The sequence below is a fragment of the Dermacentor silvarum genome, chromosome 10 (genome assembly GCF_013339745.2).
Source record: "Dermacentor silvarum isolate Dsil-2018 chromosome 10, BIME_Dsil_1.4, whole genome shotgun sequence".
NCBI lineage: Eukaryota > Metazoa > Arthropoda > Arachnida > Ixodida > Ixodidae > Dermacentor > Dermacentor silvarum.
Genome location: NC_051163.1, coordinates 52,760,216 through 52,775,987, shown reverse-complemented (window position 1 = coordinate 52,775,987; position 15,772 = coordinate 52,760,216). Strand labels below are relative to the sequence as shown.

The following is a 15,772-nucleotide window of genomic DNA, read 5'->3' as shown; positions in this document are numbered from 1 at the left end:
TTGAGAATGGCCAACTAGGATGGAACTGGCAGCAAGGCCCTAATACAGTCACTGACGAATAATTTGGACATGACGAGGACCGCCTAAATGTCCGAATAGTTGGAAGTCCTAAATGTTGGATTCACCGGAAAATAAGTGCCTTTATTCCACAAAAAGCCAAATATGCTTGTCAATGCGTTCCTGCACGCACATACGCTTGCCTGTGACATGATCGGTATATATTTGGACCATTTTCATGCTGTTGCTACATCTAGATCCCTCGGCAAATAGAGGTTGATTGCAGTGTGATAGCTTAAAAACTGTGGGTTCTTTGCAACAGTCATTGTTTAATAAGGTACAACAGTCATTAGTCATATAGCACTCCCCACCCTTATCGTCATCAACGCAGTCACCAGGCATAGCGTTGGTGCCACTTGAAGTTGATTCTGAGCAACAAAAATCAGTTGCCCAGGACAATGTCACTTGTTAAGATGAGGAACAAAGGCTCGAAGCGCAGAACTTACATTGCTCACATGATAAACCGCAAGTGCAGTCGTTACAGTGGTTAGTGGCTTGGCTTGTGCAGCAATTGACGCGCAGCTAATGACTATTAGTACAACTACGCAAAGCCTAGTTGATCAGTTGCAAGGAGGCACCAGCGATAGAACTAGAATTTACGGGCAGCATGCCGACCAAAGCACGCTGCGCCTTGTCGTACAAAGTGGTGCTCATAGGGACGGTGTTGTTGCCAACTACTGAACGCGTCTAGTGAACCGCAGCTCTACCTCAACCATTCTGGAGTTCGTGGTTCAGAATGGCCATGTTCCAGTGCGCGACGCGCTTCACTTCAATGCACCTTTAATAGATAGCGACTTCAGCGCCGCTGCTACTGGCAACACAAATGCGTCTGGTAGAGATGCGCAGTCACGCCACTCAAAAGCGGTTCTAGTCAACGTTCTAGCAGAGGTTTTAGAGGTTCTAGTATCAGCGATATGGCCGGTGACTATACCAGTGAAGAATCAAAAGAAAAGTTGTGCTCGAGCTGATCAACTTGGTGGCTCAATTAGCACATAGTCGTGTAAGCATAGTCTGAATTACTAAAAGGTTCACTGTTAAACACAGACGCTGTCTCAGGCTACTTCTTTGGTTGCTGTTCCTAATTTATACACTTTCTCAGAATCATCAAGCAGCTGTAAAAATTAAGTTACAGGGCTTAACCCTTTCAGTGTCGGGTATTTTTCTCCGATACTATAAAATGAACACAATGGCTTACTTTCTGTTATTCAGGAGGAAAAAGGTGACACGGATAATAGAGACCTACCACGGTGGCTCAGTTAGCTAAGGCATGGGTTCTCAAAGGGGGTTCCGCGAGCCACTGATAAATTTTAGTGGCTCGCAAGCCACTGAGCCACTGCCAAGTGGATATAAGACGGCGAACGCAAGGTGTGCTCGATCCAAAGAACCTCCATTGCCCATTCCCGAGTGTCAAAAAGCACCATCGCATTGTGTAACAGGAATGCACAAACTGCGCAATAATCCGCAGCAGCTTGTAGCCACCCAGCCTCCGAAAAGGGGCAGCGCGCCTAAGTTCTTGCCCTTGAATCTTGGAGGCCGTAACTTACCACCATGCTCATTTCTCGCGTTTGTAGATCAGGGCCGATAGCGTGCGCGCTGATGTATACGTCGGAGGATTACAAAAATAAATGCGTACAGCACTACAAATGCACAACGCAAAAGAGCAAGAACGGCGCTAGCGTCCAACCGAAATGAAGCGGCGGAATCCGCATCGCCAGTTGTCGTCAGCGGAAATTGTACATGAAACGTGTCTGACAGCAATGCCGGAATGCTTCGGCATTGCTGTCATGATAACTATCGTTAACTACTGGCATGATAACTAACGCGTGGCGTGGCCTCACTGCGAGCGCTATATAACCAGTCACGAGATGACGAAAATTTAAGCTTCCGCACTGCTTTTGTGCAAAATAGAAACACGATTTCCTGATTCATTCAGTGAATAAAAGCGTGCTGACGTAGTAAGCATTTGTTTATTGTTACCTTGATAGCCTCGATAATTCGACATTCGGTTAATTTGGGCATTTCTTTTCAGTCCCGTGCAATCCGAATTAACGAGGTTTTACTACTCAAAGCAGAGTCGGCACTAATTCTAAGACCTCTCGTGCTGAACTACTATAATTAAGTGACCCCATGCGATAAGCACTGAAAACTGTCATTCTTTCTTGGCATATATCTTGATTGCAATGCTGTCTTGTCTTGGCTCATAACTATTGCACCCAGTTTGGACCATGTGCGTTGCACGTCGCCGTCAAAGTAGCCTGCCAAATGCTACCGTTGGCCCCAAACATGGTGCGCGCTAAGCCTAGCCTCTCTGTATTATGAAGGGGGGGGGGGGGGGGGAGGGGGTTTCTTGGCCTTTCATGGAGCTTAGCAGGGTTCCCTCGGACCAACATGTTTTAGAACCCCTGAGCAAAGGCGTTGTGCTGCTGTGCACAAGGTCGCGGGATCGAATCTCGGCGGCCACGGCGGCCGTATTTTCAATGGAGGCGAAATGTAAAAACGCCCGTGTGCTTGCGTTGTAGTGCACGTTATACCCCTGTCAAGCGGGAAAGTTAAGTGCACTTACGGAGAGTGTCACTCGGTTTAAGTGCACTTTGCCAAATCTAAACGGCGCAAGCGGAGTGTCACTCGCAGAAGAGTGCACTCCGGTCGGAGGGCGTTCACGAAACGCACTTTGCTGGTCGAGTGCGTAGCCTCGCCGCCAGCGGTTTGAATGGTACAGAATGCAATGCATAAAAAAAGGACACAGAAGTTCGTTTTAGTTGTTGAACAGCTAAACACAAAATAATTTGTGTTTAGCGAGAAGCGAAACAGCACACTAATGAACAAAATTATCGTATACGCAGCATCGTCGCACGCCGCCATGTTGTTCTGTATTGGCTAGGTATTCGTCTTGGCCGGCATTGACTTTGCAACACCTCATAGTAAAAGAAATGACGTTTTTGTTGACAAAAAATAGATTAAGTTTGTTTTTATTTATAATACCACGTAAAACAATCACTTTTTAGAAGTTTTTCTTCTTTTTTATCTACATATTCAAAAAAACGCGCTCGTGTCTGTCGCCATGTTTCTTTACGGCGAGTGCACTCCGTTTTCCCGTTTAGCACCGCGTAGCCTAAAGTTCACTCAAGGTCCCGAAGTGCACTCCCCGTAAGTGCACTTAACTTGCCCGCTTGACAGGGGTATTAAAGAACCTCAGGTGGTCTAAATTAATCCGGAGCCCTCCACTACGGCGTGCCTCATAATAAGAACTGGTTTTGGCACGTAGAACCCGAGAAGGAAGAAGAAAAAACAAATGCACTCTTAGCATGCTTCTCACTGGAGAGTGGAGAACGTACGTCACAGACATGGTGGGACCGAAATGGCAGAAACGTACCGGCACGTCAGTGACACTGAAAGGGTTGACGTACCGAAACTGCCCAATAGGTCATGAGGGACACCGTAGTAGAGGGCTACGAATTATTTCTGACCATCTGGAGTTGTTTAATGTGCACCCACAACATGGTGCACGAACGTTTTTTACATTCCGCTTCCCCATCGAAATATGTCTATACGGCTGGGAATTGAGCCTGCAATGTGGTGCTCAGCAGTGCAACGTCATAACCATTCAGCTACTGAGGCAGTTAACAAGGTTGAAATGGTGCCAACTACAACCTTGATATTTGCACCTATGAGGGCAGCAACGAAGCAAGGTGAAATAGCAGGCAGTGGCTGTTGTGAAGAAACAGTCACTGTCCAGCACTCCGCTTGCTTCAAAGTGCTGTTGACCTCTGTTCAGGTGGACAGAGGATGGACATTTGGTGCAGTGTGCATTCACAACTGTACTTTCAACCAAATGTGACAACGAAATGACACAAGTTGAAATACAGACTGAACAGGTCATACTCAGTGCTACAGTGCTCAGCGATTCAAATGCCATACTCGGAACACATGGTTGCAGGCGTTTTTTTGCGCCACCAGTAAGCACTGTAGACACTGACCTGACATGTTCACCCAGAGCTCTCTGGTGACACAAAAAGCACCAGCCGCCATGCCATCCAATTTTCACGTTTTAATCACTGAGCACTGTACATGCAGCGCTGCATTCACAAACTTTTTTTTTGGCCACTTGTGGAATAAAGATGCTTATTTTCTGGTGAACCCTTGCATAAGCACGCAGCAACACAATGGCACCCTTTTTTGGTTACTTGAGGAATAAAGACACTCATCTTTCGGCGGATCCCTTACTTCTGTTTACCGATTGTTAAGACTTTCAGGCGGTCTCCTCCGAGTCCAAATTATCCGTGGGCAACTGCATGCGACTGCTTGTGACTATGGGAGTGAACAATCCCACTGCAAGAATGGGAACGCCGACTCTTTTTTCTTTGCTATTTTTCTCCCTTTCTTTCCCTTTCCCCGAGTGCAGGGCAGCCAATCGGGCACAAGCTTCGCTCAACCTCCATGCCTTTCCTTTCCTCTCTGCCTCAACAGGAGCAGTGTACAACAAAAAACACAAACGGAAGACTAGTGAGATTTCTTTGCTCACCTGCGTCTGGAAGCGTTCTCGCTCCAGCTCGAACTCCGCTGCTTGCCGCTCCAATTCTTCCTCCATCTGGAGCGACCGTTTACTCTCCTCTTCCAGGCCTTCCACCATCTCAGACGACCGCGCCTTTTCGTCCTTTAAGCCCTGCAAAGAGGTTCACAAAAAGGCTTCATTAGGTGCTCCGAAGTGCTAGAATAAAAAAAATTAAAAAATAAAAAGAAGCAGTACAAAGGACAATGAGAAAAGATGCAGTGCTTTTTGCACCTTCTTTCACTGCCTTTCACAGTTTCAAGTGAAGGGCAGATGAGGTCAGTCTAGGATGGGGCGCAGTTAGTACTGAATGAATCAGGCTATTAAGGCAAAAGGTATGTAATTTACAATATACAGTGAAATCTCGATGATACGAATCTCACGGGGTCACGAAAAATATTCGTATTAGCCGAAATTCGTATCATCAAAACACAATGAAAACTAGCTAAATTAAAGAGTCGGAGGTGAACTCACTCAGGCACGCGCACGTAAAAAGCATTTACAGTATAGATAACTTATAACGCAACTGTTTATAGTGCAGAAGTGGCCACAACGCGGCCTTTTCCGACTCCCGTTTACCCTCCCATAGAACTCCATGCATACGCATACCGCTTACAGTGCAGCCGCATGAGACGAAATACCGGTTATAACGCGGCTTCCGCTGGAAAATCTCGCCGACAAGGGCGGTAGCGAGCACGCTTCTCAACGAGGTGCGCCCACCGACAGGAAAGGAGATCAACGAAGGCGATGCGGAGGAGGAGCATGAGACGTGGAGCATGAGTCCAAGGGCGATAAAATCGTCACCGCGCGCCGTATGTGCGAGTGAAAGCGCGCCTTTCGCGCGGGGGACGCGTGCCTTCACGCACTGACAGCGAACGCACAGCGGAGAGCAAACGCGACTTCCGTCACGGCCAGGCGCGCCAGTCGAGCTCGGCCTAGCCCGGCCCTGCTTCTATCGTGCGAAAGGCCAGGGGGTATGGGAGGGAGGGAGGGGGGGGTGGCGACGCTGTGCTGCGGGGCACCAAATGCGTATCTTGCAACCGGGTGCAAGCGTAACTGGCGACGCAATCTCCCACCGAAAGGAGCAAAGCGGGGACTGGGGCTTCTACTCTGCCAACAAATGTGTTCGTGTACTTTGCGCCTGTGCCGGCTGTCGGGGTTGTAGCACGCACCGTATCTTGAAAGCGATCTCCACACGGCTCTGACCTTTGTATGCGCTGTGCTTACGCCGCTCAGTTTCCGTTGAAGCGATAGACCGCACGAACCTTCGATCGCTGCGGCGGCCGCGCGCAAAAGCAAGAAAAGCGCCACCGCGTCAAACTCTTCAGGCCCAGTCGCGGCCTCCGCGCTGTCCGGCGCCGCATCCGTGCCTCCGCACCAAAAGAGAAAGGGAGAAAGCGCGTGACTGCGCGCTGTTCTTTTTCGCGGCCGTCGGTGGGGCGCCATTTATTCGTATCAACCGACGCGGGTCGAAAATCGATTCGTAACAACCGTTCTCTAGCACGTTGCAAAGTAATGGGGCTCAGCCGGGACCACAGAAAAATTCGTATCATCTGGAAATTCGTATTAGCCGTGATCGTATCATCGAGATTCCACTGTAATGATATACAGGAGCAAGATGTGAACCCAAAGAATTAAGTTAAATTGCGGGGTTTAACGTCTCAAAGGTGCGCAGTGGGCTATGATGGTGTCGAAGAGTCCATATTATTTTAGCCCCTGGGGTTCTTTAACGTGCTCCCAAAGCACAGTACAGAAGTGTTTTTGCATTTCCACTTTATTGCAATGCGGCAGTCACGGCCGAACATGAGCCCGCAACCTTGTGTTCAGCAACACACAAGGTTCACGGTGTCGAACTTTGGCATTTGTTTTACGGAAAAATAAAGCACTTACTACAGTGTAGACCGCTTATAACGTAAGTCGCCGGAGTCGTGAATATCTGCACTATAAACGGTACCACACTATAACCAAAACAACAATTTTCAAGTCCTGCACGTATGCAAAACATGTAGACCAAGCAGCCACGCGTATCCGAGAATGGAAGTGTGCGACTGGGAGTTTTGCATCAGTTAAAATTTACGAACGTTGAAAGGTTAATGTCCAAGTACCCACAATCTTCGCATGAAGTGGATAAAGTAATAATTAAAAAAAAAAATGTCTCAGTTTCGCCCGAAAGGTGAAGCATCAATTGCTATAGCAAATTAGTAGAGAGCTATAAGGAGTAGGGATAGTAGTTCTATCGGCTGCATAAACTTGACACATTCACTTACTAACTGAATTAACAAGCGTGGTGTCAACGCGCACAAGCAAACATGAATAGACTCGATGATCGCAGACAACCACAGTCAAAACGCGGGCGTGGGGAAACGCGGTCACCGCAGCGAGCGAAGCTTCCTGCGGTCTATCGCTTCAACGGAAACTGAGCGGCGTAAGCACAGCGCATACAAAGGTCAGAGCCGTGTGGAGATGGCTTTCAAGATACGGTGCGCGTGACAACACCGACAGCTGGAACAGGCGCTAACGCATTTGTTGGCAGAGTAAAAGCCCCCCCCCCCTCCCTCCCATGCTGCCTTCCCGATTTGCTCCTGTCGCGTGGGAGTTTGCGTCGCCAGTTTCCCTTGTGCCCGGTTGCAAGATGCATCTGGTGCAGCAGCACAGCGTCGCCCCCCCCCCCCCCCTCCCACGGCCTCTTGCGCGACGGTCGCGTTTGCTTTCCGCCGTGCGTTCGCTCTCTGTGATAGCGTGCGGCGACTATTTTATCGCCCTTGGACTCATGCTCCACGTCTCATGCTCCTCCTCCGCATCACCCTCGTTGATCTCCTCTCCCATCGGTGGATGCACCTCATTGAGAGGCGTGCTCGCTACCGCCCTTGTCAAGCGTGCTCGCTACCGCCCTTGTCGGCGAGATTTTCCAGCGGAAGCTGCATTATAACCGGTATTTCGTCTCACGCGGCTGCACTGTAAGCGGAATGCGTATACATGGAGTGCTATGGGAAAATTAACGGGAGTCTGAAAAGACCGTACTATATCTGGTCCTGCACTATAAGTGGTTGCGTTATAAGTGGTCTATACTGTACAATGTTCCCATAATGCGTTATTGGCCATAACAATTCAATCGCCGAAACGAAAAACACGGAATCAAGGGGGAAAAAAAATGCAAGCCGCCACTCCCATTGCACTGCCAGCCTAACACGTCTCTCTCCCGTCTTCCTTCCACCGCTCTGAAACACAAATTGAAAGCACTGGCGCCCTTCGTCAGCGCTCTCAACTAGTGTTTCGGAGGGATGACAAGCGGGGCACACAATGTTGGCAATGCGATGGGAGGGGCGGCTCGTGTTCCTTTCTCACCCCCCCATGATTTCACATTTCTTTTCCTTTCGGCGCAGACACCTACAAGCCAGATTTCCTTGTTAGTAAAACCAATAACGCAGCATGGGAACAGTGTAGTAAGCGGTTTATTTTACCATAAAACCCATACAAAAGTTCACCGGGTGGCTGCTCAATGTTATACAGTTGAAACCCGCAATAACGAAATCGAAATAACGAAAACGAAATAACGAAAAACGAGCGAATTGTGTCGAAGGCATTCAGCACATCCTGCGGGCTTGTTGTTTTCTCTGGCTGCTCCGGTCGTTGCTCATCGGGATCGCCCGCCTCGCACACGCTACTGACGATGGCTTCATCAGTCACTTCCTCGGGCACGACGACGCCTTCGTCCGCGTAAACGAACTCATGGACGCTGAGGCCATCGGGAATCTCGTTTGCCACGGCACAAAGTTCGCCCCATGCACTGGTCAGTGACGGCGGCACTGCGCTGTCACCGTCATCAAGTGCGCCTACAGGCGAACCTTCTTCCGGCTCCGCTGGATCAGCGCACGATGCCTGCGGTGTGACAAGGCCGGCGTGTGTGAAGCAATTGGTTATCACGGCTGGACTCGTCGCAATCCATGCGGCGGCGATCATCTCTAGCGCCATGAACATGTCCACGTCAGTGGGGCGCTTCATCTGTAGATTTAGCAGCAAACGCTGAATCAGCCTCTCTCTGTAAGCGCACTTCACGCTGCGAATAACACCCTGATCGAGGGGCTGCAACACCGAAGTGCAGTTTGGTGGAAAGAAAACGAGGCGCACGTTTCCGAGCTGCACGTCGACGTGATGGGCGCTACAGTTGTCGAGAAGAAGGCAGACCGACCTGTTTGCCTTCCGCATGTCGGCATCGAAGGACTGGAGCCAGCTGCTAAAAATGGCCCGCGTCATCCATGACTTCAAGTTCGCGGTGTAGCTTACTGGCAGCCTGCGATTCCCCTTGAAACAGCGGGGCTTCTTGCTTCTGCCAATAACGAGCAGCGGCCGTTTATCTGTGCCATCCATATTGGCGCACAATAAAATCGTCACGCGCCGCTTGCTGTGTTTGCCACCATGGCACTTCTGGCCTTTGAAGTCCAAGGTCTTGGATGGTAGCATTTCATAAAATAGTGCCGTTTCATCGGCATTATAGATGTCTGAGGGCTTGTACTGGCTGAGCAGTTCCTTGTTGCTCAGCAGCCACGACGACGTTGTCACCGAGTCGACGGCTGCTGCCTCCCCGGAGATGACTTTGGCTACGATGTCGTGGCGAGCTTTGAAACGGCTCAGCCAGCCGGGACTCGCCTTAAAGTTGTCGTGGCTGAGCATACAAGCGAAGTCCAGCGCCTTCTGTTGCAGGATCCTGCCAGATAAAGGCACCTTGTTGGCACGCTGTTCACAAAACCACGCGAACACCGCCTTGTCCACGTCCGGGAACGCTGCAGCCGCCACGGTTTTGTTTCTTGCACTCGCGCCGTTTTCAAGCGCACCAAGAATGGAGGCCTTGTTCTTGAGAATCGTGGACAGCGAGCTGCAAGCAATGCCGAATTCTTCGGCGATGTCCATTTTTTTCCTGCCCTTTTCCACCTCACCGATGATTGCAGCCTTATCTTCCAGCGTGATGAACTTCCGCTTTTTCGTTGGAGGCGGCATCTTCGCAGGCAGCGAAATCGGACAAAGCAATCGCAACACACAGTTCACGTTGCACCAAGCCACCAAGCGACCAAGCAAACGCTCGACAAATGGCTCCACACACGCGACCATGTGCGCGCAAAGCCGACAAAGCCAAGCACAGAGCCAAGCCAAGGAATGTGGATTTTCCCCTCGATTTGGCTACGTAGTCCACGATAACGAGCAGGTGTTTCGGCAAGCTATCATCATCATCATTGTCGCCAGCTTTGTTTTTTTTTTGTAAACAATGATGGCGGCTGCTTCTCAAGTGCGCTGTAGCGATAGTTTTGCACAGTTTAAGTGTAGCATGAATGCATTTCAGCAGTTTTCGAATGTAGTTAATGTTGCGAGAGTAAATTATTTGCGCACTCGTGTTTCAAAAATTTCGTTAATGAGGGACTGCGGTACGAATATCTTTCGTAGTCGCGAGTTACGAAATGCATTGACTCCTATGGGCGTTCGCCGGTGCTCCGAAAATATTTCGTTGCGGTGAGAATTTCGTTCCCTCGGGATTTCGTTATCGCGGGTTTCGACTGTATCTGATATACTCATAAAACTAGTACAGTAGAACCCCGCTGTTACGTTTTCACGGGACCGTAAAAAAAGAACGTATGAGCCGGGAAACGCAAGCGCCGGGAAACAGGAAAAATTGAGAAATGGGAGTAGTGTTGAACTACACAGAATATTATTTTAATTCTTACGTGTGAGAAAAAGTAGTTTCGCCCGACAGCCGAAGTATCGATTGCGATGAGCTATACAAAGTAAGAATAGTAGTTTTATCGTCCGTATAAACTTGTAAACATTCGCTTGTTAACTAATTAGCAAACATGGTGTCAGCGCCCACAGGCAAACATGAACACATCTCACTCGATGAGCGCGGACACACGCAGTTAAGCGCCGCTGCAGAAGCGAGCGAAGTGACCTTCGTGCTGTTTATTGCTTCAATGCAAGCTGAGCGCCGAGAACACGCAGCACGCACAAAGCTACGAGCCGCGACGCACCTGCACTGCGTAGACTCTGCCCCCACGCAGATCGCTTCTAAGATACGGCCCGCGCGACCGTGCCATAGAATAAAGACCGTGCGCCGCCGCGCAGTACGATGCCAGAGCACAACGCTGCCCGCTATCCCGCCCCCCTCGCTCCCTCGCCGGTGCCTCGAGCGCAACGGATAAAGTAGGATAAAGCCGCGCTTCCTCCCTGCTTTTCTTTCTTTCGTGCGCGAGACGCGGTCGTTGGCTCCCCTCGCACGCTTTCACTCGCACATACAGCATACGGCGCGCACCGTATGCTGCATGGGCGAGTGAAAGCGTGCGAGGGGAGCTGATGACCGCGTCTCGCGCACGAAAGAAAGCATGCGGCGCGCGTCGACGGCGTTATCGCCCTTGGACTTTATACGGAACATCTATGAGCCAAAACCAACTTTAGGGCCGCAACGTGTCATAGACACCATCTTTAGATAGCAAATGCGGATCTCAAAGGCCATACTTTTGCTGGCGGAAACCGAAAATACGTAATAACTGTTGCCCCCCACACTTTGGGCGGCCAATGCCATCGTCAAGCAACCAAGCCAAGCAACATGAAAAGTCAAAATGGCCGCTCGGGCCGGCGCGGTGTGGCAGTTCGCAACGTATGATGCGGGAACGGTCCCACAGTTGCGACGTAACAGCGGGGTTACCAGTGCATTGTGTTCTATGGGAGCTGTGCCGGGACCGGCCGAAAACGACGTAAGAGCCGGGAAAACGCAGCACCCGGGAACGTAACAGCGGGGTTCTACTGTATTGTCATATAATTGGGTTCAACAGTAAAAATGCAAGGAGTGGGCTACTAATGAAAAGGGGCCGCAGGGACTTGGCAATAACGACAAACTGATGCAGCATAAGACATTTCTGACAGAAGAAGATCCTAATTATGAGGAAGACAATGTAACAAGTGGGAGTGTGTACAGGGAGTGGAAAGTGTGACAAGACTATGAGTGCTCAAAAAATATGCGCTCACCTGAAGAAGTTGGTCTCCCCGTTGCCGTTCCTGGATTAGCCGCACGATTAACCGCTTTCGTTCGGCCAGGAGAAGCAAGACCATCTGTTTCTGTCGATTTCGCTCCATTTCGAGCGCCTCGTTTGCCTGCATCGTGGATTCCGGAGAGCTTAGCAACAAATTGAGCAGAGAGACTTTGGCAAACATTGTCCAAGCTGAGGTAACATGAGAGTGTTTCTTTTTGTTTCTTAATCAAGACTTACAGGAAGAAGTCTAGCTATGGTTGGTGCACGAATGCAAACATTAAATGGACTACAATTGGTCAGAATGTGTTACGAGACGTTGGTGGCAATGAGATGATGACCACAATTTATAGTGATAGAATCTAGCACACTGTTCACGATTTAAGTAAGACTTGTAATTTTAAATTGGCAAGGAAAAGCTCAAAAACCAGTAAGTGGCGCAAACTGGCAGTAAAGCCTTGGCACTTCGAATGTAGTGTACGAGATTACTGTACGTAAGTCGGCTATTATTAAGTACAGCATACTTACTGCTTAAAATTGCTGTTCATATATTATTAGACTTCAGCGCTTTATTCTACGCGTATTACAAAGTAAAGAAACGTCCATGCTAACGAGCGGCGCTCACGTCCCTCAATGCATGGCGGCGCACTTGATTGCTGTTCTATGCTGGCGAGATTCTGAGCATGCATGCAAGCTAAAATCCTTTGTTCCAGCTAACTCAAGTCTTCGAAGACTACGTGCTTCAGAAATCAAAAGCGCATACATGACGCCAGCAACACACTGAACTATGTATCACATGTAAAGCGGCCTTTCCCTTTAGAGAACTTAAGTTGGCTTGGCTAAAAAAAACACCCTCAACTTGTTAATGACCACATTTGTTGGACAGGAAACCCCAAGAACATGTAGCTATTGTTGTAGAAATTATTTAACACTTTGGAAAACATGAGTTGCAGGAACACCGACTTGATAAACAATACTTTCTCACAGCTACGACCGCGCTTGTCATCTACCTCCCACCAATGCCAGCGTATAATCCCTATCACACTCACCTATCACTGTTTCCAGCATGCTTCCAATGAACGACTACATCTTCACTGCAGATCGAAAAATTGATAAAAAATTGTTCCACGATGTTTTCCACGTTACCCACTGCATGATTCAACATTCTGACCGGTAAGCTTTTCATTGCACTAAAAAAAACTGGGCACCATAAAAATTGGCTGTCAGTTCATTTAAGCATTTCTAGCTAAATATGTTTACACGAAAGTTAACCTGTGTTTTCTTCATTGATTGAAACTACACCTTTTGCACTCGTGTAGGCTATGATGAATTATGCTCTTAAGTGTGTCGTCACACTATCTGCAATTTATCATATCAGCCAGCCAGCTAGGCCGCCTTTTAACTTAGCTTTAAAAATACGGTGCTCTGTAGCTGCACTCTGCTCCACTCGGACCAACTTTCCTTCGCTCCTAGTCATCCTCCTTTCCCCTGTCATACTTCCCTATGCCTGCTCAGTTCCCTCTTCTTTCAAATTGGTGGCGTTGTGCTGATTCGGGAGACAGCCCATCCGGGAGACAGTTTCAGGCCTACCTCCAAATCGTTCGTTTGCATTTACAAACAACGAAGATAATAACAATCAGTACTGCTACCATTGCTACTACTACTGCTACTACAATGATAACAACAATCTGTCTCACCTGCTGGAGGTCCTTCTCGAGCCTCCGGTTCTCCTGCCTCTCGAGGTCCACCTCGTGGCGAAGGTGCTCCCGTTCCTTTTCTAGCAGAAAGGTCACGTTGTCGCCCTGGGCCGTGTCTTGCGCCCGCTTCCCTTTCTCCTCTTCCAGCTCTCGGCACAGCTGCACAATGAAGAGCACACAGGACACCCGTCAAAGGATATATTAACAGGACATTTTGGACTTCTTGTTTTTGCTTTAAGTGAAGGTTCTAGGACCTCGAAACCCTAGAAACACCCTGGTAAGCCTCAAAGCAACCTAAATGACTTACTATAACTGCTTTTCTATGGCCACTTTAGGTCTAATTTTCTAGGAGGAGTACGGGTTGTGACGTCACGAGACAGAAAGTGGTCACGTAGGAGAAGGAGGTGCACAAAACAAATAGCAGCGTTGCAGACGACCGAGCGAGTGCTAAAATGTGATGCCACTACACATACACCTCCTGGAAAATGAAAACGGTCATTGAAAAGCAGTTATATAGTAGATTACTTAGGATTGCCAGTATTTTTTTTTCTAGTCTTTCGAGGTCCAGGACGTTCATCTAAAGCACAAACATTTAATGTCAGCCCTCCATTAAAATGTAGCACCAAATGAATTGCCATGTGAATAGACAAATTGATGGCCTTTCTCCATATACCCGATCCTTCCATGCACACAACATGTTTGCTGCTGCTGTAGGCAGTTTGAAACAACTACACGAACATCCCATTGCCGCTTTAGACACCCAAGTCAAAACTTCCAGCATTCTTGCATTCTCAACAGAACACGCAGTGCAATGGAAGGGGGCAGGCCACACAAAACACAAAAACAATCTCATTGCCAACTAATGATATCATGCTCACCTGTCTAATGGACCGTTGCTGAGAAGTGCGACACACAATGCGGCGAAGTTCCAGGAAAAATTGCAAAAGAAGGAAGAAATCTTTCACAAGTAAAGAGACTTGACAAATATGACAAAATATGTTGACAAAACGAGTGTTTTTTTTTTTTTTTTGCACAACATGGAAGCAAACACGTCAAGAGTGGGAAAAAAAAAAAAGCTAGTACCAGCTGACCACTGCAAAAGAAAATGACAGGCACTTGTTATAAGGTCTCTTCGATTTGGCTGCACTTTCTGTGCTAGTTCATGGAGTGCAGCACTGTTGTCCTCGATTTAAGAATTCAGCGCGCACCACCTGCACCACCCTCTTCGATTTCACTTTGTGCAAGGCGAATTCAGCAGGGTTTCACGGCTCTCCTCCGCTCGCTACATTGGAAGTTCAGGTGTCGCTGCACGCTCTCTGTGGCAAAATATGTGGCGCAGCACCAGTTGATTCATGATGTGCAGACATCAATATCTCCCACTTTGGTTACAACAGTTACTCTATCTGGCATAAGAATGTGACATGCAAGTTCGAGGCCCGAGTAGATGTCAGGGCACGTTAGTAAAGATTTGTGATGTGTTAAATTGCTATCGATTGCGTGAGCTTTCCTCTTGGCACGCGGTTTTCTGACAAAAGAAACGGCCTACACAGCCAGCATTCCGTTCGCACGACGTAGTACTCTCACGACAGCGATTATTGCAATAACGAAAAAAAAAAAAGACCCTCCCTTTGTTAAGTGCGCATTTGTCGAAAAGGCTTTACTGCCTGCAGCAGGCAAAAGGGCTAGTTTGTTGCTGCACTTCCCTTTCGATTTGCAAGAGTCACATGGTGCCATGCTGCTCATGCACAACGTAAACTTGCGTGGCACCACACACAGCCCTCTCAAGAACTAGTTCAGGAAGCGCAGTCAATTCGAAGAGACCTTTTTATTTTTTTCACAATAGCTGCATATCCTCAACCCTTTTCTCTAGGATATGTGATGTCACACCATTACGTCTGCCATTTTGTTATGAGCTAAAAGAAAGGTGGTGCAGCGACATCACTGAACAACGACCACTGCCGCAGGGTGCCACGCTGGATTTATATCGCGCAAAAGTGAAACTACAGTTATCACTTGAAGAGACTTGTCCCCCGCTTTAGCAGTGACAGAAGCGCACCATGCGTCCACTCTCGAGTACCAACCTTTGCACAGCGCTGTTCCAATGCTCGGAGCTCGTCTCTGTTGCGCGCCTGGACCCGGCGGTGCAACGCGATGAGTTGCTCCAAGTGGTGCAGTTGAAGACCGTGTAGAGCTCGCACCGAGGTCATGTCGAATCGCCCATCGTAGGCATTGAGCACGTCCCGTTGCAGGGCTGCCCAGGGGTCGCTGCCCGATGCCCCGTTGGCGCCCGCCTTTCGCGGGTACAGTAGCTGCTTCACCTGCTCGGCCTGCATGTTTAGAACAGTGCAACGGTTCTTAACCATTTCCATACTGCAAGAAATGACACAAATTGTTCCAAATTTTCCAAAATGCGGCGTGCAAGCAGGAATGCTTCCAATGCAAGCATTCTAGCAACGTAT

The 15,772-nt window shown here is 48.8% G+C and overlaps 2 protein-coding genes across 2 annotated transcripts in view; both read right to left on the bottom strand.

Annotated features, from left to right (window-relative positions):
• Positions 1 to 15,772, bottom strand: part of LOC119431294 (CTTNBP2 N-terminal-like protein) — a 35,237-nt gene that overhangs the window by 13,967 nt on the left and 5,498 nt on the right. Inside the window, exons 3-6 of the mRNA XM_037698766.2 lie at positions 15,395 to 15,640; positions 13,314 to 13,472; positions 11,615 to 11,740; positions 4,580 to 4,720 (exon numbers count right to left, since the gene is read on the bottom strand). Coding sequence (XP_037554694.1) covers positions 4,580 to 4,720; positions 11,615 to 11,740; positions 13,314 to 13,472; positions 15,395 to 15,640 — 672 coding nt within the window. The remainder of the gene's footprint in view (positions 1 to 4,579; positions 4,721 to 11,614; positions 11,741 to 13,313; positions 13,473 to 15,394; positions 15,641 to 15,772) is intronic.
• LOC125940502 (tigger transposable element-derived protein 6-like) lies at positions 8,169 to 10,162 on the bottom strand. The gene is made up of 2 exons (XM_049656720.1): positions 8,796 to 10,162; positions 8,169 to 8,359 (listed from the first exon to the last, which is right to left on the bottom strand). The coding sequence occupies exons 1-2, from the start codon at positions 9,710 to 9,712 to the stop codon at positions 8,290 to 8,292; spliced, it is 987 nt and encodes a 328-aa protein (XP_049512677.1). The 5' UTR covers positions 9,713 to 10,162; the 3' UTR covers positions 8,169 to 8,289.